Here is a 23,799-nt window from a genome sequence, read left to right as displayed (position 1 = left end):
AGCATAATCAGAGCCAGGATTTCCCTACTTCCTTACTTGGTGTCATCTTCCATGTCTGCTACATTAAGTCATCCCTCTGGGGGTATATCAAGAATTTCCTACTCAGAATAGAAACTTTGTGAGTTATCTTTCCTACATCTAGATTTTAAAAATTAATTTAGATGTTGGCTAGATTAAGTTGTGGCTAATGTTACAAGGGTGGGGAGTTCTTTGCTTGTTTGATCAGCAGGGTACCTGCCTCTGAGGTGCTATTGCCTAGAGTGATCAATCCCATCAAAAGACTGGTGAGTTGGTAGCTGTAGAGAATATACATATGGCCAGCTTCTCCCAGGGTGTCAGTCATGATCACGAGCATCACTCCAGAATCTTTGGCTTCTAGAACCAACTCCATTCTGAAGAACATTTTAACATCTATTAATACGTCGGTAATAATCTTTTATATGCAGGAATTTTTGTAGCATGTCTTTATGACTAAACTTACTGTGTTAAATTATTTAGAAATGTTGAGTTTCTGAATGTTATTTTGTGAGATGTTTTAAAATAGTAATAAATTGTGTTATTTTATAAAAAAATTAATGTGTATCTTTTTTGGTTACATGTCCATTAGTTTTACCTAATATAGAGTGACTATGTGAACTTCCAATGATATTCAGTTCCGAAGAAACTCAGTGTTTGGATAACATATTCCACACAGCTTGTGTGTGTGTGAGAGAGAGAGGGAGAGAGAGAATTGGGGATTGACTCATTTCTTTATGCCAAAAATTTTTTTTTCAGTAATTTACTACCAATGATGACCTCCTCTCTCAAGTTTGTAAGTCTTCCCCAGAAGTTCTCTGGGCACAATTTCAAATGACTAGGATCCTGGAAGGAGCACTTCCAGAGACAGCAAGTTACTACTGCACTTGGTTATTCCTAGTCCTCTCCTGACTTCCAGAAGTGTACAAGGTTAAGGTTGGCTGATAGGCCCTTGATTTGTGGTCTGGAATGACCTGACATTGGCTAGCCCTTTTTTGATACACAAGAAACAGGAAGAACCCAGCAATAAATCGCAGTAATATTACACATTTTCCCAGCATATATTCTGTGCTATTATCAGTCAAATGTAATTTTGGTCACAGAATGGGAATATAGTGCAGTTTCTACTTCTTTATTCCACAATTCTTTGGTTGTGAGGATGTTTCTTGCTGCTCTCCTCCTTTAAAAGGCAGAAAGATTTTAATTTGTGCCTATTAAGAGAAAACCTTAGGCTTCCCTGGTGGCACAGTGGTTGAGAATCCGCCTGCCAGTGCAAAGGACACGGGTTCGAGCCCTGGTCCGGGAAGATCCCACATGCCACAGAGCAACTAAGCCCGTGTGCCACAACTGCTGAGCCTGCGCTCTAGAGTCCACGAGCCACAGCTACTGAAGCCTGCTTGCATAGAGCCCATGCTTTGCAACAAGAGAAGCCGCTGCAATGAGAAGCCTGCGCACAACGAAGAGTAGCCCCCGCTCGCCACAACTAGAGAAAAAGCCAGCGCGCAGCAACGAAGACCCAATGCAGCCAAAAATAAAAATAATTTAAAAAAAGAGAAAACCTTAATTCAGAGCATAAATAGCAGGTTATTTTTAGTTAATTGTTTCCTAGAACAAAGGGTGAACATCTAGAATTCTAACTTTTTTTTTCTGCCATATATATGTATTACATTAAATATATGTATGTATATGTAGATATATACAATTATTATATATAATAAAAGGATCCTAAGTGATGACCTTCCCTTCTAAAATGCAATCAACTCTGCAGCCATAAAAAGATGGCATATCCCTATGTACAGGTAAAGTATGCCCATAACATACTGGGTGAAAGAAGTGAAGAACCTATTATTTCTTTTTGTTGTAAATGTAGTGTGTGTGTGTGTGTGTGTGTGTGTGTGTGTGTGTGTGTGTGTGTGTGTTGGGAGGAGGGAGTATGTTTATGATGGAGTGTTGGGGAGAAGGTAGGAGTGTGTGTGAAGACAGGACTGAGAGGTATGGAGAGTGTGTATGGAGCGCCATGCCTGTGGGAATGGAGGAGGAAGTTATGAGTGGGGAGGAGGGGCAACGGGGACATTTGTCGGGGAAAGTGAAGATTTGCGTGTCTGTTGTGGGGTCCAAGATGTGGAGATGTGTTGAGAAGTGTGAGAGGGAGTCACAGACATAAGTGAGGACATGAATAATTGTACAGAAAAATCTTAGGACATATACCAATATCAGCCTTCATAAATAAAATTTTTTACCTTGTGATTGTTATGCAGGCCAGCTATAAATTTAAAGCCTTATTACTAGGGGAAAACCCCACTGAATTCTTATGTTCATTTAATCACTTCTGGATTTACTAGAATTTCAAAAGATGGACATCTTCAGTCACTGAATCTCTGCAACCAAACATGTCTTTAAACCGTATTTCCCTTTTTATATCCTCTTGATATAAATGGCTGCTGCAATACTGAAGCATTAATTTTATACAGGTATGATGAGTTATTCCTGCAGTGAAACATTTTTAGCTGAAAAAAGATTTAAAAGGGGAACAAAAGTATTACTAGATAACCTCCTAAACCATTTCAGGATTTTCTAACATCTAATAGTAAGTTAACATTTACTTGTGTCTATTTTGCCTTCAAACATTTGTCTTGTAGAAAACATGCAAAAATTGAATATATTAAAAAGTATTGCTGGGGCTTCCCTGGTGGCACAGTGGTTAGGAATCCGCCTGCCAATGCAGGGGACACGGGTTCGAGCCCTGGTCTGGTAAGATCCCACATGCCGTGGAGCAACTAAGCCCGTGTGCCACAACTACTGAGCCCGCACTCTAGAGCCCGCAAGCCACAACTACTGAAGCCGGCGCGCCTAGAGCCCGTGCTCCACAACAAGAGAAGCCATCGCAATGAGAAGCCTGTGCACCGCAACGAAGAGTAGCCCCCGCTCGCCACAAGAGAAAGCCCGCGTGCAGCAACGAAGACCCAACGCAGCCAAAAATAAATTAATTAATTTTAAAAAATGTATTGCAATTTAAAGTTACATACTATGATATAAAGCTTAAAGTAAAACAACTGAGGTTTGGGGTTTTTTTTTTCCAGTGACATGGGTAAGTCTTCCTAAGAAAAGAAAATATAATAGAGCTTAAGTACACTGAAAGTTTTTTATGTATGTCAGAAAAACAAGACAATAGAATTTTAAAAATATTTTTTATTAATATACATGTATTTGATAACTTCGAACTTAGAACACTTAGAATCAGCATGAACAAGGTAAACTACACTTCAATGACAAAGATTTGAAATGGGGGAACAGATACTGTAACTGGTTCACATTAACCTCCCCTTGCAATCTGTATGTGTATCTTGTCCAGTGAAAACGATTTACACAGCTCTACAAGTGCAGTATTTTTCTAACAACCCATTTTGTAGTCTCGGAACACTTTACAGTTAAACTGATTTAGATGTTTAAAGATGAAAAATAAGAAATTTGCACTCTAAATTTAAATATCTAATTCACATTTCTTTACGTTAATGTAAATCAGGAACAATTTACAGTAAACACAAAAACTATTCACGATAGTAGTAACAACAGTTCACATTTTTACTGAACACTTGTGTTAGCCAGGCCCTGCACTAAACATCTGAACATGCAATATCACATTTAATTACCTCGACGGTAAGTGTCACGAGTTCACGTTTTCCACAACTGATGATGATGCAAGCTGATGACAGCTTGCACTGAGCACTCGTGTCCAGACCTTTCCCTGGCATCGTAGCTAGCATGACTCGTACCGCAGCAGCTCTGGTGCTTGTTTGCACGATTTTACTAATGTCACATGAATACGCAGGCCTGACTCCCCCCCCCCAAAAAAAAACATGGCTAAGTCTTTACTACTAGGAGACACACGTGTAAGACAGCACAGAGACAACGAACGAAAGCAGCTGTGATCTAGGTCTGCACTAAAGCCCCTTTTATGGGGACTCAGAGGGGCCCCTTCAGGCCTAACTGCAGGAGGACAGCCTCCGCCTCCTCCTCAGCCTCCCCCTCGCGGATCTGCACCAGCAACTGGAAGAGGTTTGGGGCTGGCCCTTCCGCAACCGCGGTCAGCCACAGCCTCTGGAGGGCCCCGCTGTGGTTGGCCCCGGCAATGACCTGCTCCAGGCGGGCTTGATTCACGTTTTCTTTATCTATGGCCCCCTTCTCCACCACCTTCTGCAGCAGAGGCTCCAGACGAATGACATAAGCAGATAACTTTTCTCCCGGGTTCTGATAAGTGTTCAGAAATCTGACCTGCGCATCCCTACAGCTCTCCACGCTCCCAAACGCTTGCTCAAGCGCCTTCAGGCATTCGGCGGTGGTAATCGCAGGGTTGCTGGTCTTGAGGATGCGTATGACATCAGCAGCAGGACCTCTAAGACTCTCCATCAACCGCCGCCTCTTTTCCACATCTGACACCTGCCACTCCTCTATGATCTCATTAGTGTGCTCCAGCCAGGGATCAAATGTCTCCTCTCCAGGCCCCAGGATGTCCCTCCCGGAGAAGAGTGTCAGCTTCCTGTACCATATGGACTCAACAAGAGGCGGAATAACATTATGCAAAATATAGTTTAGCATCTCTGCTGGCATATCTGGGATTGGGGCCGGAGTGGGGTTCTGAAACCCAAGGACACGGGCAACATCTTGCACGGTCCACCCCTCTCTTGCCAGGAAGAGGTGCAACCTTTCTAGAAATTCAGCATCGGAAGTCGCGTGCTTAAAGACCACTTTCCACACCCCTCCTTTACCGGGCATCTCCCTGGGGATCGCGGTGTAATCGACAGCACCAGTGAGCTCTAACAAGGCTGCTTTGGCATTCTCTTCCCTCCAGAACATTCTCCCAAGCACTCGATAGGGCACCTGGGGCATCGCAGCCTGGAGGGCCTCTTCGATTTCAGCCTCATCACAGTTCACTGGGATCCCCCAGACCAGCAGGGCTCTCTGGGAGTTCACATCCATCCCCCTACACCAGTCTTCCAACAGTGTCATCGCCATTTTGCCAACTATCAAGGGCCCCAATTTTACAAAATACGGGTTACTGTGGTTCCCTGTGCTCTAGGACTTAGGACAACAGCAGACAGTCCCCCGCAATATGCCCGAGGAGTCAAGCTTCACACCACCACGATTAACAAACGACACCAGAGTCCTGCTCTCGTGCTTCCGCTGCCCCCCAGTGTCAGTCCTCCGCGTTCTCGGAGCGAAGCCTGCGGGATGCTCAGTTACGCGGCCACCGCCATCTTGAGTCTCTGGTCGGGGTCTTCGGGCCGGGTCCTCCACCTGCAGGCAGGGTGTCGCGTCGCAGCTCAGAGGCGAGGAGTGAGGGCGGGCGGCGAAAGCGGGAGCCGCCGGGCTGTAGAGGCCGTCGGGGTGTAATCGCGGGGCGTGGTCTTCTGTTCTCAGCCCGGGCGCCAGGCACTCGCGGCTGCTTCCGGCGTCAAGCGGGCTTTCGCGGTCGGAGCCGGGCCTTCAGGCGCGCGAGAAGCCGCTTCTCTGCAGACGAGAACTGTGCCACCCCCGGAGGAAGAGACTATCCCGAGGTCGCAGCGGCGGCAGCGGGGCCAGCCCGAGAGATGGTCCTTCGCTGGCGCAGGTGCCCGTCTGTGCTGCGAGGACAACCGGGCACCCAGAACACACGCGGCGGAGGCGCAGGTAGGATGCGGAAGCAGGGCTAGAAGCGGCGCAGACGAAGGCAGGCCACGGCGACTGCGCGCCCGAGCTGCTGCACGTGGAGGCGGGATGGCGCAGCGCGACTTCCGGCTGGTCAGACCCGCAGCCAGCCGAGACGTTACGGCCGCAGTGGAAGGCGGGACCGGCCGGCAAGCGGCTTTCGCCCCGCCCCGCCCCCGCGGCCGAGCCTGCGCGAGCGTAGCCACGGCAACGGCGGCCCAGAAGACTGGCGACCTGAGTGCTTCGGCGGCCCGCAGAGGCGAGCGATTGCCTTGGTGCCAGCAAGGGGCTCCGGGCATTAATTTCTCTGACGGCGCGTTTCCTTTTTCACATTTTCCAAATTTTTTTTTTTTCTCACAAAGCACTGTATTTAAAAGACGATAATATAATACCGGAGTGGATTTAAGATGATATGCGTCCGTCAAGGAAGATTGTCTACTCACGTCGCTCGTTCAAGTCAATGCTGTATAAGAAAATACCCTATACCATCTGATCGCACTCCGCAACCTCCGCGAATTTCATCCGAATGAAACTAAAACGTTGGAAGTGTGCCGTGTGTTTGTGTGAGACACTGAGTTGAGACTTTTTCTTGTCTAAGATTTTGTAAGAAGATCTAGATCTATTTAGTAACCTTTGTAGCCAGGCTACATGTGTTATTTCCCTTGTCCTGGCATCACTGACAGTGAGCTGATAAAACAGAATCCTTACGGTTCAAAAACGTCAAGTAATCCCTTGCAAGCAAACCAAGGCCTATTTACGTCAATCCCAGATAGTGAAAATCTCCCCAGAAGGACACAGCATTCAACTCTGAATTTTTAAAACCTTATTTAATAAAAGGTTTAAAGATACAGAAGAACATTCAAAAGTAAATAAGTTACATAGGTACATTACAATCACATCAGCAAGATTTTCTTTAGTGTGTTAATTTTTTTTTATAAAAAGCACACAAAAAATAAAATCTTCAGTCTGGTCTATCACAACTGTACAGCAAAAGAGGTAATATTTATATATATGTACACTATTTTAATATGTAACAGTCTTTTTAAAAAAGGGTGCCACAGGCAGCAAACACACAAAAGGCAGTGTCTGATATTTTTCAAAATAAAAGGAATATACTTATTTATATGCTATTAAAATATTTGTACAATAATTACAGACTGTCAAGGCTATTCCTGTGCTCTGTCCCCTCCAACAAGGCCTTCGACTGAGAGACGAATGAAAAGGTGAAACAGCTGCAAACTGTGAGAGGCAAATATTAACACAGCAAAAATATGGGGAGGACATACAATTGTTTTATAAAAATATGCATACTTCCTATAAACCTAAGGAGTTAGGCTTGCCAGTCTGGTAATAAATACCGTCCCAGAATAGTGAGCCCCAGTAAAAACATACTTAAATAGCTGAGGCTTGAGTATGTGTTGTATTCCTCCTTCATCTTAACATCTGGCACATGAGAAGAGGTTAGGTCACTGAGGCAGTTAAATATAGGGGATCCCTTTAGACATAAGCAGCACACGACCTCTGTGCCAGGGGTGGAAGTGGGGTAGCAGAAGGGATGGGTGTGTACCTTAGTTGTGAGGGGGGCTGCTGAAGGCATGGACAGTGCTTCAGCACTGTCTCCGTGGGTGGGTAAGAGACCTCAGAAACGGTCTAGAACACAGGCACTAGGTTAGTTTCATGCCCTTAGCTGAGTGTAAATGGAGGCTGAGAGATGGATATGTGAGATGGTGTGGGGAGGACATTATAAAGCTGAAGGTGTTTGTCATTTAACTTCTTAAAGCAAAGAGCTCTGAATATAAGAAAAAAGAAAAAACAAAGTAGCCTAATGGTTCACAGGGAGAAAGCACCATAAAGGATATACCTATGCCAGCTTCTATGGGCGCACCTACGTTACTGGCAGGTCACTTGCCACAATTGCATCTGCCCTCTAAACATTATACCTTTTACACTGCATTCTCGATACTAATCCATTCTGGAGCATAAACCCTTCTAAAATACGGTGTTGGGTGGGGTTAATACAGAGAGGTACCATCTTGATTTTCTCCACCTATATTCACCTGGTCTGGTCTCCGTGAGCTTAGAAGAGGAGAATCACTGTAGACGAAGGAGGTTTCTGTTACCACATGTCCAAAAAAGAAGCCTGAAACTAAATACGGTTTAAATAGAAAAAACCTCGGGAAACTTAAGTAGCACTTTGGGGCAAAGCTGTGAAGGCACTCATATTACATATGTGATTTAGAAGAGAGCCTAAATTTGCTACCCTCCTGTTTTTGGAGGGTATACCAGATTTTTGCAGTCTTGGGCCGTTGAGCTTGTAAAAGCCTATGGAAGAAACTAGCTGGGAAGTTAGAGGTCTAGGTAGCCATCAGAAGTTGAGGAGGGGGGAGAATTTTAATTCCCATAGCTGGGCTCATGTATAACCATATTAATGCATAAATGAATGCTAATACACACCTGATAGTGCATAGTTTAGAAACAAAACTCCCTCCCCACTCCCAGCTACCAATATGACGCCTTTAGGCTATCTCAGAAGAGTAGCAGAATGAATACTTTTTGGCTCCTTCCTAACGTGGATTCACTTAGAACTTCTTTTACACAACTAAAGTTGAACAGCAAGATCAGAAAAATAACTCAGCCCTCCTATGGGACTGGCAAGTGAAGGGGCCTCCAGAATCTTCCAGCCCTTCCACATCAGTGACTCCGCACCAAATATGGCTTCTTCAAGCCAGAAACAAAACCAGAATCTGGCTTCCAGCCAATTCCCTCAAGCTACTTGAAAGTACAGCCAAAGAAGATGTAGCAACAAGAACTGCCTTTGATCTCCCTTGATCCTGCTAGTCTCCGTGTGCCTTTGTGACATCTTCCACCTTTCCACCCTCTTTCAGTGCTACTATCATTCCTATTGGCAGAACGAGGGACTTTAGGGTCTTGGAAATGTGGGGGGGAGGGTGGTGCCAAGAAGGTGCCTTGTTTTGGGATAAATGCACTTGGGCCTCTGGAAAGGAGGAATCCCCTGGTCCCTGAGAGGATGTTAAAAATTAAATATTAAGAATAAATAAATAGCTCCCAAATGACACAAGTCAAGGAATGAAGGCTCCTGTCCCATCTGGCTAGGAGACCTCCCCCTCCCAGGGAAGGATCCAGAAATCTCCAGCATGCAGGACTGAGGGCTGAGCTGTGGATATCAGCACTAGACCAGGTGGGGTGGGGTTAGGTGGCAGCTGCCAAGGGCAGGACAGAGGCAGGCAAGAAACTTGCACCAAGGAGGAGCAGGCTGGGCCTAGGCTAAGCTCCCTTAGCAGCCTCCAGGGCCCAAAGGTATTTGGCAAAAAGGTGGGAAGCAGGAAAAGCCAAGGCTTATCAAAAGCTCCCTCAGGCCTAGCCCTGTAGCAGCCCTGCAGCTTCCTTCCTCTGCACAGTTTCCTTCCCTCCAGCAGGCTGAGAGCTTGCAAAGAACATTGGCTCCTTCCCCAGACATCTGAGAAAACTTTCCAGCCCCAGCAGGATGCTAGCGAGCAGCAAAGGGATAGGTACCAGTCCTGGTCTCTCTCCCTGCACCTGTTCTGGCAGCCTCCCTCCCACGGAGAACGTGGCCTCTCTGAGGACATAGTCACTGAAGCAGCATGGCCTGGACACTGCCGCAGAGGAGACAGCACAGATGCCAGGCTGAGCTCCCTCTCGGAGATGGCCACCACACTCCTTCCCACGGAGTCCCTCTTTCCGGGGCTTGGGGCAGGGCCTGTACAGGTCCCCTGGGGCGGAGGATTAATGCTGCCAAGGGGGCGCGCTTGTGCTTGTCTCTCCATGGTGACCTAAGGGAGCAAGGGAAACAAAGAGAGAGAGAAGCAACCTCGTGGTTTGGCGGCAGAGGTCCATGTGAGAGGCAGCGGCGGCAGCGCTGGAGCCCCTCCCCAGGGGCAGCCCCAGCGAGCAGGGACTCTCCCAGTCCCAGGAAAGCAGGAGGGAAACTTCCGACAGACCAAATGCAAGAGAACTGGATCCTGCAGCCCTTAACACTGCTCCTGGGCCCTGTATAAGTAAAAGAGCCGTTTATTTAATTGTATCCGTTTTGCAGAGACAAGTCCACGTGATCTCTCCCTCCGGAGGTTCCAGTGCTGGCAGAGCGTCTCAGGCTGGAGCAGGGCCCGGAGCCCCGGGCGTCAGCCCCTCTCGCCTGCGCTGCTCTCCTCCCTCAGGGCCGGCTGGTGGGGGGAGGCGGCCGCAGTGGCCGCTGCGGCCGCGGCCTCTTTCTCCTTCTGCCTCAGAGCGGCCGCCTTCTTCTCCTGCTCGGCGTGGCTCTTCATGTGAGCGCTGCGGCTCTTCACCTTGTAAAACACCCTGTAGCCGGGAAGGAGGGGCTCCAGTAAGAGGTCTGTCTCCACCCCTGGGACCTCCAGGCTAGAGCACCTGCGTGCGTGCGTGTATGTGTGTATGTGTGTGTGTGTGTGTGTGTCTGTTCTGGGGGCTCCCCGGCCCTTCTGGCTTGCTCCGCGCCACGTGGTCCAGCCCCACCCTCCAACAAGGGGACCGATGGGCTCCCAATTCAGTGCCATCATCCCTCTTCTAAAAGCCGCCAAGGGACGTCACCGGGGAAACCCTCTGAGCCAATCAGGAGACAGGGCGAAAGCTGTGACTCCTCCTACTTCTCCCCAGGAATCGACGTCTGCCCCTCCCCCAACCGCAGCCAACCTACCAGGTCCCAGTGGAGACTGGGTCTGCCTTCTTACCTGCCACATTTTTTACACGGAAAAGTGTTCTCCTGATTCTGGCTCTTATTAAATGGCTCTGGTTTTTTCTTCTTCTCCGAAAAAGGAAGTGCCCTACGTGACTTCCCTGGCCCCTCTCTTGGCTTCTCTGAGGCCTGGCCACCTGCAGATCCAGGGGCATTGGATTCGTGGCTTCGGAGGATGAGGATGTCATTGGCCTGGAGAGGGTCAAACAAAGGAGAGCTAAGAGATTTGGGGAAGAGAGGATCCCGAATTATGGAGTATCAGTGAACAGAGGGCTTTTAAAGATCATACACTCATTCCAAATGGTCCGCTAGCATCCTCTTAAATCTTTCCAGTGACAAGGCACTCACAGCTCTGTTTCCACAAACTGCTGGTACCGTAATTACATGGGACAGCCCTAGCTGCTATAAGGACTTCCTGATGTATCTGACAGGGGTCTTGGTGTCTCTGTTAATGACGTGGGTTCACGTTTTCAGTCACTTAGTCTATTCATGACTTCATTCCATAAATGACCTTCAAATCTGTGTAACATGCCAGGTTACACACGGGATAGAGAGGTGACAGGAGCCCCTGCCATCAGAGAACTCACAGTCTGAAGGGACAGACATGCAGGCAGTTAGCTCCTGACAACATGAGCCACCATGGGAAACGCCAAGCAGGTGCCAGAGAGCACAGGACGCCTGGTGCAGACCTGGAGAGGTGCTGCTCAGGGTGTGCGAACCATGGACCTCGGGTTAGGGGAGCCCCAGATGGCCATTAGGAGTCACACACGTGTGCACTGGATCAAACCACACAGGAAAGCATTCATAAAAGTTCAGGAGAACTCAGTGGCGTGTGTACACTGAGCACAGCTCTTGGAGGAGCACAGACAAGGCTCAGAAGGGAGCAAACAGCTGTGTGTCTACAGTTTGTGAGGGTTTTCCTGCAAGTTTAAGTGTACAACACAAATTAAACAAACAAAGACTCTCATAGTAGCTCCGTAGCAGACCCTACCCAGCCCTCTCTCTCTTGGGGGACCTCTTCCTGACAAGGAACAGCTCTGGCTGGTATGTCTTGCTTCTTGGCCTGTGATGTGGTGGACAGAACACTGCACTAGGAGGACCTGGGGTGGGACCTCAGGCAAGTCACTTAGCAACTCTGAACCCAGCTTCCTCCATCGGCATGGTGGGGGCTAACACTTTATGGGGTTATCGCGAGGGATGAATGAGATAATGAACAGGAAAGCACTTCTTAGACAACATACGTGAGGGGCCGTTGTTGTTATTCCCATTGTCTCAGCTCAGTTTCAGAATTCTTGTCAGGGACACGGCTCTCTTAGGGGGAGCCCTGTCTGAACTGTAAGTCAGGAATGCTTCCCCAGTGTCCCACACACCTGGGTTTTCACAAAGCCTTTCTCCTCTGTGACTCAGATACAGAAGCCGTATAGTGTAAAATTAATAGCGGATTCTGGAGTCAGGCTGCCTACTAGCTGTCTTATCTTGGACCTCAATTTCCCTCTCTGTAAAATGGGAATAATGACAGTACCTACTACATGGAGTTACGAGGATAAAATGAGTTAACAGCATAAACTATCTAGTGCTTTCCTGCCATGATGATGATCATCATCTTCATGTTCCTGCTCTGCCCTCCCTCCCACACCCCTAGGCCCAGCTCCAGCCGTCCTCCTGACCCTGGGCTCCCCCAGTGGAGGTCACACTTACCGACTCATTGGCCTGTAGTGTCTGCGTGGCTTTGACAGCCGCTGCCCGCCGGCTTCGCTCTCGCCCCTCTTCCTGCTCCGCCTTCTCCTGGGTCTCTGGCATCTCTTCCTCCTCCTTTCTGGTCTCCTTTACTTCCTTCTTAGGCTCTAGCCTCTCTTCACTTGGGGACTCTCTTCTGGGAGGAGGCACCCTGGGGAACTTCTGGGAAGTCTATGGGGGACAAGAGCAGGGCAGTGAGCCTACAGCTCAGTCATGCAGCCACATGCACCGAATCTGACCCGGCCAGGGGCTCACTAGGCCCTGCTAGTCCTGCTAGCCTGGCCTGGACCAGTGCGGCCTCCTGTGCTAGACTCTATACTCTCCCACTGCTAATCCACCGGTAAAATGAGAGAGAGCCTTGAGGCCTGGAAGCCCTCAGGATGAGACCAAGCACTTGAGATGGAGCTGGGGCAGGGAGGGAGCATGCCAGTCCCTCCCCACAGGCCACCTGTCCTCTTGGGTGTGTCCAAGAGACACATTCTAGGGCAGGGTGGTCTGGTGGAACCAGGCAGCAGCCTTGAGCTCCATTCTAAGCTATCTTTGTAACGTTTTCTGTATCTCTACCCCCTTCCCATCTGCAAGTGGGAACTAAATCACTCCCTGTCTTAGAGCAGCATGTCACCAAGTGTGGACTTGTGACCCCAAGATGATATTAGGTGGATACATGGACACAGAATTAAATAACATTCTCTTTTCACAAAATTGAATAACGTTCTCTTTTCACTTCTCTTTCAATCCTGATTATGTCAAGGACAAAGTCTCGAGTTGGTATTAATGTGTCTTTTATACTGTTCTAGACTTAACAAGGAGAGGTCAGGCCTCATCTCAGAGCCTTGGCAGGTAATAGTATCTGGCTAGAATTTAATAACATTGTTTGGTTTTCATATATATTTATTTTTACCAGTACCTTCTATGGCCAGCAACACCGGTTTTCTATTTATGATTGTGATATAAAGCTTCCCTTGAGTAAAAAATGGGTTGATTTAAAGAAAAATATTAAAAGCACAAGTGGTGTATGGACATGACAAAAATAGTAATGGTGACATGTGGTAGGATGCAGATACAGCAGAATTCATAAAGGTGATACAAGAATGACTAAAGTTTAGGAAAGAGGGTTAGAGGTCTGCTACGAGGGGACAATAAGTCAATGCTGGTGCAAATACTGCGGGAAATTTCCCCCAACGTTCTGCATCAACACAATATATTATTACGATGACACTGGCAGATAGAGAGGGGAACCCAAAGGTCCAGAGCCAGTGTCCAGGACATCAGCTCCCTGGGGCTGTCAGGGACACTGCCTTCCTCTCTCTGCTCTCCAGGGAGTCCTGGAGAGCTTGGCCTCAGGCTCCCACCTCAGCCTAAGCAGCTGAGGCAGGGAAGGGAGTCACCTTAATATCCACTTCAACCTCTTCCTGGGCCGACTTTTCATCACTTGTATCCACATCCCCGAAGGTTAGCGTCCCATTGCGGCCAATCTTCACCTGCTTCTTGTAGGTGTAGTAGAACTCCACACACTGGGCCACGGTCTTGGTTTGGATCTGGTATGAAGCCAAAACTGAGGTCAGAGTTCCTGGTTCAGCTCACCTGCCTGGGGGCACTCCAGCCTTTCTCATCCCTGCATGCCCCTCCGTTAACCTTAGCAAACACTAAACCCAATAAACCCAAGAAATACAAGCATGTCTCCAACACCTGCTCTGCACAAACCACTGACCAATTCAACACTTCAGCACTATTTTTTTTTAAAAAGCTAAAAAGGACAACATGGGGCCATTGGGGAAATTTGAATACGGATCATGTATTAGAGAGCATTATTGTGTCAGTTTAAATTTCTTGGGTGTGATAATGGTACTTTGGTTTTGTAGGAGAATATCTTTGTTTTAGGAAATATTTAGGTCAAATGTCATGATGTCTGTAACTTTTAATGATTGGTTAAAACAGAATACCTGTGTGTGAGTTTATTTACGGACGCAGAGAGAGAGCAAATGTGGCAAATGTTAACAACTGGTAAATCTGAGAGGTATATGGGTGTTCATTATACTATTCTTTCCATTTTTCTGTAAGCTTGAGATTTTTCAAAATGAAAAGTTAAAGGGGAAAAAGCCTGGGCACCATCCACATTCAAAGACAGACTAGACCTGGCAACACAGCCTCTCTACATCAATCGGAGCAAACAGTTTCATTCCTCTTGAGGGAGCAGTGAGGACAGAGAATTGTCAACTGCCCTATGTTGGGGAGGAACTCAGGGGAGACTAACACGTAAGCCCTGGAAAGCCTGAAGAGGAAGCAGGAGGCTGAGTCTTGTTCTAACTCTACCACTAAATGGCTGTGTGGCCTTAGGCAAGGCTCTTGGTGTGAAAGTAGTGAGTGGGATGAAACCAGATGATCCCCAAGGGCCTCCCAAGCTCTGAAACCCTAGCCCTCCTGTTTCACAAATCCATTTAGCCACTGGGTTTGGTTTCTGGACTACCTCCCCCCTACCCCCAACCTGTTTTCTCTGACTCTCCCCCATCTCCCCAGACTCCCAGACTGCTCAGCCAGCTGCTGGGCTGCACTGGGAACGGGGGTGTCCTGTCCACAGAGCCCAAGGGGTCAGTGAGGGCCCTCTGTGCATGAGCAGGAAGCAGACATGACTCATCTCCCACTAACGGTCAAGTCACAAATTTATTAACTAGATCCTGTTTACACTTTTATTATCAATTCCCTCTGATCATCTGTTAGCCTGACTCATGGTCTGCTCTTTTCATTAAGGCATTAGGGGCACCTCAGTGAGCTTCACAAGGCATGTACTTCCTGGCAATATTGCCCAATCAGGGAGCCCAGCAAACGACTGTCCTCACAACAGGGCCCTTGTAGGAGAATCTGTCAGCACTTGGTCCAGGCCCCAGGGCGTTCCTGGTACAACCTACAATCCCAGGAGGAAAGAACACATTCTGGGAAGCACTCTTCCCTCAGCTGTCGACACAGCTCACTCGCGCCATAGCCCAGGCTTTGTGAGACAGGGCTGGTGGGAAGATGCAAGTCCTTGGATTAGCATATCACTCTCCCAGAAGAACACAGGGGCAAGACAAGAGAATCTAGGAAAACTAGGCCCAGGCTTCCGCTACTCTGTCAGCTGAGTTACTGGAAGGAAGCCCCGGGCCTGACAGGAAGTGGGCAGAAGCCCCCTAGGTCAGTTATAGTCACTTGCTAGCTCTCGGTCCCCTCATCTCGGGGTGACTTCTCCTCCCACTAATTGTGGCCTTTGAAGTATTCCAGCCCCTTAGGATGGCTCACCTCTGTTTGCAGCCCCCCTTCTCTTCCTGTTCTCCCTTAGGCAAGTCACTATTTATTTGGTGCCACTGGGTCTGGTGCCCACTCAGGCCCCGCTCTGGACTGAGACTTCAGAGTATGGCCACCCTACCCTAAGGTGAGGGAAGGGGCTTAGAACCAAGGGGGAAAAGGCCTGATCATTTCCATTCTTGTTTTGTTTAGAAAAAAATGTCTCTGGGGACTTCCCTAGTGGCGCAGTGGTTAAGAATCCGCCTGCCAATGCAGGGGACATGGGTTCAAGCCCTGGTCCGGGAAGATCCCACATGCCGCAGAACAGCTAAACCCGTGCGCCACAACTACTGAGCCTGCGCTCTAGAGCCCGCGAGCCACAGCTCCTGAGTCCACATGCCACAACTACTGAAGCCTGCGTGCCTAGAGCTCGTGCTCCGCAACAAGAGAGGCCACCGCAATAAGAAGCCTGCACACCGCAACTAAAAAAAGCCTGCGTGCAGCAACGAAAACCCAGTGCAGCCAAAAATAAATAAATAAATTAAAAAAAAAAAAAAAGAAAGAAAGAAAGAAAAAGAAAAAATGTCTCTGAAGCTACTTAGTGGCATTGACCTAACTGCTTTGTAAGAGGTCTTGGTAAGCAATTGCAGGGCCCCCCCACTGGCAGAGGGAGCCCCCAAATCATGCAGGCAGCTCCTGCCCCTCTCTTGCCCCCAAAACGGAGCCCCAGCTCACCAGCTTCTGCACCAAGAAGAAATCCTTCTTGTAGATGGCAATGCCCTTGTTGAACAGCTTCCTCTCAGCCATCTTCCACTGGTCGGAGCCTGCAGGGCAAAGAGGAAGCCAGGGTAGTGAGGGGGTGGGACTGTGAGCACTGCAGGGGCAATTCTGACCAGCAGAAAAGTGTGAGGTCATCTAGCCGCTGTCTCTGCAGGCATTCAGAGCTGGCTCCACATCCTGCTTCTGCCACCTACTAGCCATGTTGCTTAGCCTCTGAGCCTCACTTTCCCCACTTGTGAAATGGGAACTAGTAATAGAAGCCACCTCACCAGCTGTGGTACAGACTCAGTGAGACAATGCATGTGGAGCCCTTGGTGATATACCTGGCGCAGACGGGATGCACCACTCGACAGGGGTCGATACCAGGGACTGCTATGATTATGCCACTTGGTCAATGTCCCTCTTAAAGCACAGTCCCCAGAACGGGACATGGCACTCCAGGGGTCCTCTAAGTTCCAGCACCTGATGCCAATTTGGATGGCACTCCCTGGGCTCCTGCCCATTATACCCACACCCTGGGCTCTTCTACCCAGATGGGCTCCCACCTGCTTATGCCCTTCTCCCTTCCCTTGCAGGGCACAGGAAGCCCCTTGAGAGCCACCCCAGCTCTGGTGTCAGTCCCCTCACACTGGATCTTGGCTTATCTGCCCCCCACCTCTCCACCCCCGCTCCACCCTGGGCTGTGACTCAGCACTGAACTGAGCCCCACTGATGCTGGAGACCCCTCGAGGCCCAGGCCCACCCTGCCCGCCCACCTGTGTAGTGATAAGTTGCCAACGGGTGGTTGTGGAGCCGCAGCGGCTTCTTCAGTAGCAGCTTATTCAGCGTTTCCTAAAAGGGAAGTGAAGAAAAGGTCAAGGCCCTGGCCGGGGTCTTGGTGGGCAAAATTCGGACCTCTGAGTAGGGTGGGCACCCACTCTTGGCCCTCTTAACTGTGGAGGGGCAAGAGGTCTGGCAGGATGGCAAGGGCATGGGGGTTGGGTCGCTCAGGGCCTCTTAAAAGAGGAAACACATGGTCCCCAAGGCAGGCAGCCACAGATAGAGAAGGCCCTCAGTGACAGCCCCGTCCGAGGGTGGGGACCCACTACCCAGGATCAGAGACTGGGGTGGACCTTGCACAGCAAAGTCTGTAGTTTGGAACCAGGGCTCCCTCAGGCCGACCCCCTACCATCCCCAACTTGGTCAGACCTTCCTGCCTGCCTCAAATCAGCTCGCCGACAGGCCTAGCTCATGGACAGCACACACACGGATCCCTGCCACCCTCCCCAAGGGGCCCTCCCTCCACCAGGGCAGTGTCTCACCAGGATGTCTCCCCTGGACTCGTGCAGACAGTGCAGGGCCAGCTCCTGGTTGGTGCCAGCTCCAGGGAAAATGCTGGAGCAGGCAGCTGTCAGCAGGTCTTCCACTGGGGAGGGAGGAGAGAAAGGCACTTTTAGGGCTGGGCTGGGCAGGGCTGCATGGGGCGGAGCCTAGCCCACCCACTGCCCAACAGCCAGCCTTTGCCTGCTGGCTCGTGACCTCTCACCTTGCCTCTGCTTCTCCTGGCTGCTCTCTAAGTCCTCCCATGGCTGCCACACCAAGTCGGCCTTGTGGGAGTCTGCGGCTGCCAGGGCGCGGTCCCTCATCGAGGGGATTTCTGCTTGGAACCGGGAGCCCACGTTGATCCGTCTGCAGGGGCGGAAAGGGCAGGGAGTGAGGCTTCACCATGTGGGGATGGGGAACCCTACTTCCTCCCTGAGGATGGAGAAGATGCGGGGGTAGCTGGCAGAGGCTGAGCGCGGCAAGGCTTCAGCTGGGTGTAAGGGAACCTGGCTTCTAAGAGGACAGCCTGGCAAGTGGCACCTGGTGCTGTCAGAAAGGCAAGGCCCAGAGGTTGGAAAGGGGAGAAGAAGCTCCAGGTTTACAGACAGGGAAAGACTCTTGGACTGCCCTTCTAACTCTCCTCAGAGGCAAATTCAAACTGAGCTGGTCCTTTCCTTCCCTGTGACTTCCACACAGAAGCTGGGGTGGGGATCAGTGAAGCCCAGGGCTAAGTGCAGAAGCCCAGAGAGGTCTGCTCAGCCCCCAGCCCACAGAAGCCTCCTCTTCCTCGTAGGGCCCACCTGCATGCACCGGACTCCAGCTGGCCACCCTCACCCCCTGAGCCAGAGGCTGGGCTGAACTTACGGCTCGATGCTCACTGGGGTGGCCTCCCCCATCACAGAGAGGACAGGCGGGGTGACTTCAGCGCTATCTATGGGACAAAAGGCAGGTTAGTAAATGGCACCCTCTGCGCTTCAGCAAAGCCACCCTCTCCAACCCTAGGTGGCTGCTCTTTACGCACAAGAGCCACAGCAGTGACTCTGAGGTTCACACTGGGAAATCAGGCACCCTGAGTCCTGGCTCTGCAGCCTGCAATTGTGACAACCAGCTGTGACTTTACCAAATACGTGGGTGCCTCCGTTTTCACGCCTGCTGAAAGGGGCTGTTGCTACCTATCTCCCTAGGTTGATGTGAGGATTGAATGAAATCATGCACAAAGCTGAGCCCTCGATAAATATTAGCTACTCTTATTACTACTGCTACCAGTTCCACTACTAGAGCCATGTTCTGCCCCGGGAGCGCCCACAGTACAGCATCAAGTCCAGCATTCAACTATGGTTGCTCTAGTAGAGAGGCTGAAACTTCCGCCACACAAACGAGGTGGTGAAGGAGATCACTATTTCATAATTATCTTCTCACTTCCTTGCTGGGTTCTCTGCCTTGGTTTCTCCCGAGCTAATCTTAACGCCCTGTGTGATCAAGACACTCTCTTGCTCCAAAAGCAAAATCTGCTGACTCCTCTCTGCAACCTGAGAGAAAACTTCGACTCCTCAGCGCAGTGTTCAAGGCGGTTCCCCTGCCAGCTATGCATCCCACCACCGCCTTGCCTGGACCGTCCATCTTTGCAGGCTGCTCCCTCATGGCCCCTCGCGCTCCCTGCACAGTCCCACCTCTGGGCCTTTGCACCTCTCCTTTCTTCTGCCTAGTGTGCCCTCCCCACCTGCTTCCTAGTTCAAGCTCAGCTTTAGCCCCACCCTCTCTTCAATAAATGCTTTCCTCACCACTAGGGCTAGCAGCCTCTGCAGGCTTCACTCACTGACTGCTGATCCCACTCTGCCTGAAACTTCTGCTTTCCTGTCTCCCAGGCTTTCAAGTCAACGCCCTAATGACCCAGCACTCTCTTTAGAACAGACCACGGTGTCCCACACATTACTGGTGCCCTCACAGGACCCAGTTCAGGCTTTACACCTGAGTGCAAGAAAATCCTCATGGATGGACAGACCTCTTCTTTGCCGCCAAGCTGGTCTCAACAGCAACTTCTTCCTGCACAACCTAGGCATGGAGAGAAGCTTCCAAGCTTCCAGTAGAAGTGGAAGAGCCAAAGGCCAGCCAGCCCAGGGTGAGCCACTTCTCACCCAGACACCAGAGGGCACCAGAGAGGCATGCCACGATGAGGTCAGGGTCAGAGGTTAATCCCGGGACCGCACTGCCTCACCTCTGTGCTACCTCTGGTCGGGATTACTCTCCATCTTCTCTATCAGCCTGAGATAGGATTATCCCATTTTTCAGGGGAAATGAATTCTTGTATGGAGTGGGCAACATTTTTCAGCAATTCACCACCCAGGCCAGCCAAAAGGTCTGCTCTGGGCCAAAATGACTGTTCAAGAGACACAGGAGACAGGATCTGCCACCTAATATTAAGAACAAATGTGACACACCAGGCACAATGTAAAGTGCTTTACGTGTGTTGATGCATCTGGACCTCACCACAACCCTCTGAGGTAGCTATTAGGTTGAACCATAGGAAACTGCTGTTTGTGGTTCTAAAAATAGCTGAATACATATTGGCAATTTCATCATTAACCAAACACTACTAACATCCTCATTTACATGCTGAAGAAACTGAGACCCAGGGAGTTTAAATCACTTCCACAGGGGATGGAACAGTAAATTGTGGAATTGGGATTTAAGTCCAAGCAGTTGGGCTGACACCTCCTCTCCCCAACCACAGCGTGTACTTGAGCCAGGACAGCCTCCTTCTCTCAAAGGAGACAGCAGAAGTAGAGCCCCTTTTCCCATGGCATTCCAGCCCAACCCCGGCAGTGCCAGAAGCTGAGTCTTCCCTACCCACCGCCCTCCCACAATGCCTGCCCTCACGGCTGCTGAGGGGGGATCACTCACTAGACCGGAGCAGGGTGCGATGGGCACTCTTTGGCGTGATGGGAGGAGGGGCTGGGATGCTGCTGGTCGACATGATGGCATTGAAATAGAGTCCGGAGCCTTCCCGCACGGGGCTGAGGATGGGGGGTGGTGTATAGGGGGGCAGCTCAAAGCTCCGCTCGGAGGGGTGGTCAGCTAGGCGGACAGGGGAGCGCAGGTGGCTCTGGTACGGGGTGATGTTGGAGTAGACGGGAGGGGCGATGAAGGTGCCCGCCTTGGTGGGGATGATCAGAGGCTCAGGCCTCGGCCGCTGCTTTGGTTTCCGCACTGAAGGTTCCCCCTCCAACTTGGCATTCATGTCCTCAGCCTGGAGAAGGAAACAGGCCAAGATGGCTCAGCCACCTACAACCTGGGAAAAACTGAAGTCTTTTTTTTTTTTTTTTTTGCGGTACGCGGGCCTCTCACCGCTGTGGCCTCTCCCGTTGCGGAGCACACGCTCCGGACGCGCAGGCTCAGCGGCCATGGCTCACGGGCCCAGCCGCTCTGCGGCACGTGGGATCTTCCCGGACCGAGGCACGAACCCGTGTCCCCTGCATCGGCAGGCGGACTCTCAACCACTGTGCCACCAGGGAAGTCCCATAAAAACTGAAGTCTTGACCACTGCTTGCCAGTTTCACCTTTGGAACTTAGTCTGCCCACCACACCCACTAAGGCAAGCCTGAGACAGGAAGCAGATCCTAACGCCCTTCTTACTGCCTCCTCTAGGGCAGGGGTCAGCACTCTGTCTCTGTCAAGGGCCAGATAGTATATATTTTAGGCTTCGTAGGCCACACACGTATTCTTTGGTGCATATTCTTCTTCTCCTGACCCCACCCCCGGCCCTTTTAAAATAATCCTTTGAAAAGTGTAAAAAACAGTCTTAGGGCTGGATTTGGTTCACCGGTCATAGTTGCCAACCCCTGCTGTAAAGTATGCTACAGGGCAGGGAACTATTGTAGTTCAGGGCCAGGCCTGGAACTGGATTGCTTGGACTGGGATCTACTTCCTTTAATCACCACTTAAGATACTTAACTCTGTGTGCATTACCATTTTTAATGTGGGAATAACAAATGCCTACCTAATGGGGTAGCTATGAGGACTAAATAAATGAATACATGGAAATCACTGAGAACAGTACCTGGTACATAGTAATTACTCAATCAATACTGACTGCTATCACTACTTAAACTCCAAGCTCTGCATTAGATGGAGGCCCATATCGCGTGCCAAGACCCAAGCTAGGCACGGGACCACAGAGTGAACAGGACAGCCCTGTCCTTGAAGAACTTTCATTCTCATAGTATTGGTCCTACCTTTGCTGTCAAAGGTTAGTCCTTCTGGCTGACACTTCTCCCTGCTCGGTATGCCTTGTGGGCCTCCATACAGAATAGAGGGCAGGGCTGTACAGGAACAGAGGCCTTTCCTAGCTGCGTCCCTATCCTCTCAAGAGAGAATGGAGGCCTACACGAGTGAGTGACATCGATCATCTCCCTGGGTGCACAGGTGAGACTGGCCACGCTGACTGGGCCCAGGAACAACAGGCTTTCTCCCCGTCCCAGGTTCCAGCTCCCACAAGACCTTCCAGCAGAGGGCCCTGAGTCCCCATGAGCCTTGGCCATGTCTTTTAGCCATCTGTGCCCTCTCTGCTCTTTTACAGACTAGGAAGAAATGACATTGCTCATTCTCTCCCCCTAAGGGGAACAATATGATTGCACAGAAAAAAATGCAGTGGAGCCAAAGGCCCCCAAACTTCTAGACAAGAAATCCAACATGAACTCAAGCTAGCTGTTAATGATTTGTGATTTTATAGGGAAAATGGATTTAAACTATTCTAAATATTTGACAATATTTTTCATATTGATTGTTTATTTATTTATATAGGCTGCATTGGGTCTTCGTTTCTGCGCACGGGCTTTCTCTAGTTGTGGCGAGCGGGGGTTACTCTTTGTTGCAGTGCACGGGCTTCTTATTGCGGTGGCTTCTCTTGTGGAGCACGGGCTCTACTAGTGTGGGCTTCAGTAGTTGTGGCTTGCGGGCTCTAGAGCACAGGCTCAGTAATTGTGGCGCACGGGCTTAGCTGCTCCGCGGCATGTGGGATCTTCCTGGACCAGGGCTCAAACCCGTGTCCCCTGCATTGGCAGGCGGATTCTTAACCACTGTGCCACCAGGGAAGCCCTCATATTGATTTTTTAGGTGTGATGACGTGGGAAGGAAGGAAGGAAGGGAGGGAGGGAGGAAGTAAGGGAGGGAAAGAATCCTTATGTATGGTGTACTTCAGGTACAAAACCAAAGTATTTATGGATGGAATGATGTGATGTTTGGGATTTGCTTCAAACAAAATCCAGTGGCAGGGAGAAGTAGAGGTACAAATGAAAGAAGACTGGTTGTAAAAGAGGGTGATGGCTAAATATTAGGACTCATTATACCATTTTCTCTACTTCTGTGCATGATTGAAAATGTCTGTAACACAAAGAGAGAGAAAGAGAAAGAGAAAGACCTCCCCAAAAGCCTGGTATAGTGAGAGTCCTCAGGCAGGATTCAAGAGATCCAAATTCTAGGGCTAGCTCTGCCACTACTTGGCTGTATGATCTTAGGTAAGCCTCTGGCCTTTTCTGGACCTATTTCCTCATCTATGAAATGGGTATGTTGAGCTGTGTAGTTGCTCAGGCTCTTTCCTGCCATCCTCAGGACAAGCTGCCCAAGGCTCCAGCCTCCACCACAAACTCTCCCCCAACCAGAGAACAAGATTCCAGAGAGCAGAGACTGTGCTACTCATGATGATCTTGGAGCTCTCCTTTCTGTTATAGACAACAGGCACGCAGGCCAACCCTCCAGTTGCGAATGACTAATAAAATCTAGATGCTGTACAAAACCACATTCTGCAGGTACCAGAGAACAAATTAGTTGGCAAAGAATTAAACGGCCAAGATCCAGGGGAAAAAAAGGAAAGCCAAAAAGGTGAGCCGAGCATTTAGAATTGTGTTTTCCCTAGAGATAGATGCTGTTATGGAAGAGACAACGGAGAGGCTGAGAAACTGGGTAAAGCTTTTAATAAATTCAGGGAGCCAGCAGAATAAAAACTGGAGTTTAGAGCTTGCCAAGGAAGGAGAGCCTGGTGAACCCCTAGGCTTTGGATTGGGACTCCAAAGGGCTATATCCTCAGAATAAAGGTGAATCAGATATAGATTAGTTCTCAAATGGAATAATGCCCAGCTTCAAATCATCTGATTAAGTTAAAGTAATCCAGGATTGCTTGTGCTCTTTGCTACCTGTCAGATGCAAAGACAAATCCTCTCCAGTAGAGGAGAACAGCAACCAGAGTCTTTAATTACCTCAACAATTTTTCATATATAATGTCTGACATTCAATAA

General features: G+C 49.7%; 2 protein-coding genes across 3 annotated transcripts in view; both read right to left on the bottom strand.

Annotated features, from left to right (window-relative positions):
• Positions 1-3,978: 3,978 nt before the first annotated feature.
• Positions 3,979-5,028, bottom strand: PNMA1 (PNMA family member 1; the record flags this gene model as incomplete). The annotated part of the gene is made up of 1 exon (XM_082649359.1): positions 3,979-5,028. The coding sequence occupies one exon, from the start codon at positions 5,026-5,028 to the stop codon at positions 3,979-3,981; it is 1,050 nt and encodes a 349-aa protein (XP_082505485.1).
• Positions 5,029-6,559: 1,531 nt separating this feature from the next.
• MIDEAS (mitotic deacetylase associated SANT domain protein) overlaps positions 6,560-23,799 on the bottom strand; it is a 66,784-nt gene continuing 49,544 nt past the window's right edge. For both annotated transcript variants that reach the window (XM_082681857.1, XM_082681856.1), the window contains exons 4-13: positions 20,411-20,756; positions 18,374-18,440; positions 17,733-17,875; positions 17,509-17,612; positions 16,963-17,038; positions 16,163-16,251; positions 13,558-13,707; positions 12,131-12,340; positions 10,428-10,624; positions 6,560-10,038 (exon numbers count right to left, since the gene is read on the bottom strand). In XM_082681857.1, coding sequence (XP_082537983.1) covers positions 9,861-10,038; positions 10,428-10,624; positions 12,131-12,340; positions 13,558-13,707; positions 16,163-16,251; positions 16,963-17,038; positions 17,509-17,612; positions 17,733-17,875; positions 18,374-18,440; positions 20,411-20,756 — 1,560 coding nt within the window. In that variant the 3' untranslated portion in view covers positions 6,560-9,860. The remainder of the gene's footprint in view (positions 10,039-10,427; positions 10,625-12,130; positions 12,341-13,557; positions 13,708-16,162; positions 16,252-16,962; positions 17,039-17,508; positions 17,613-17,732; positions 17,876-18,373; positions 18,441-20,410; positions 20,757-23,799) is intronic.

The sequence above is a fragment of the Grampus griseus genome (assembly GCF_964374135.1).
Source record: "Grampus griseus genome assembly, chromosome: 2".
NCBI lineage: Eukaryota > Metazoa > Chordata > Mammalia > Artiodactyla > Delphinidae > Grampus > Grampus griseus.
The sequence above is the reverse complement of the archived record's forward strand: the minus strand, read 5'-3'. Positions and strand labels throughout refer to the sequence as shown.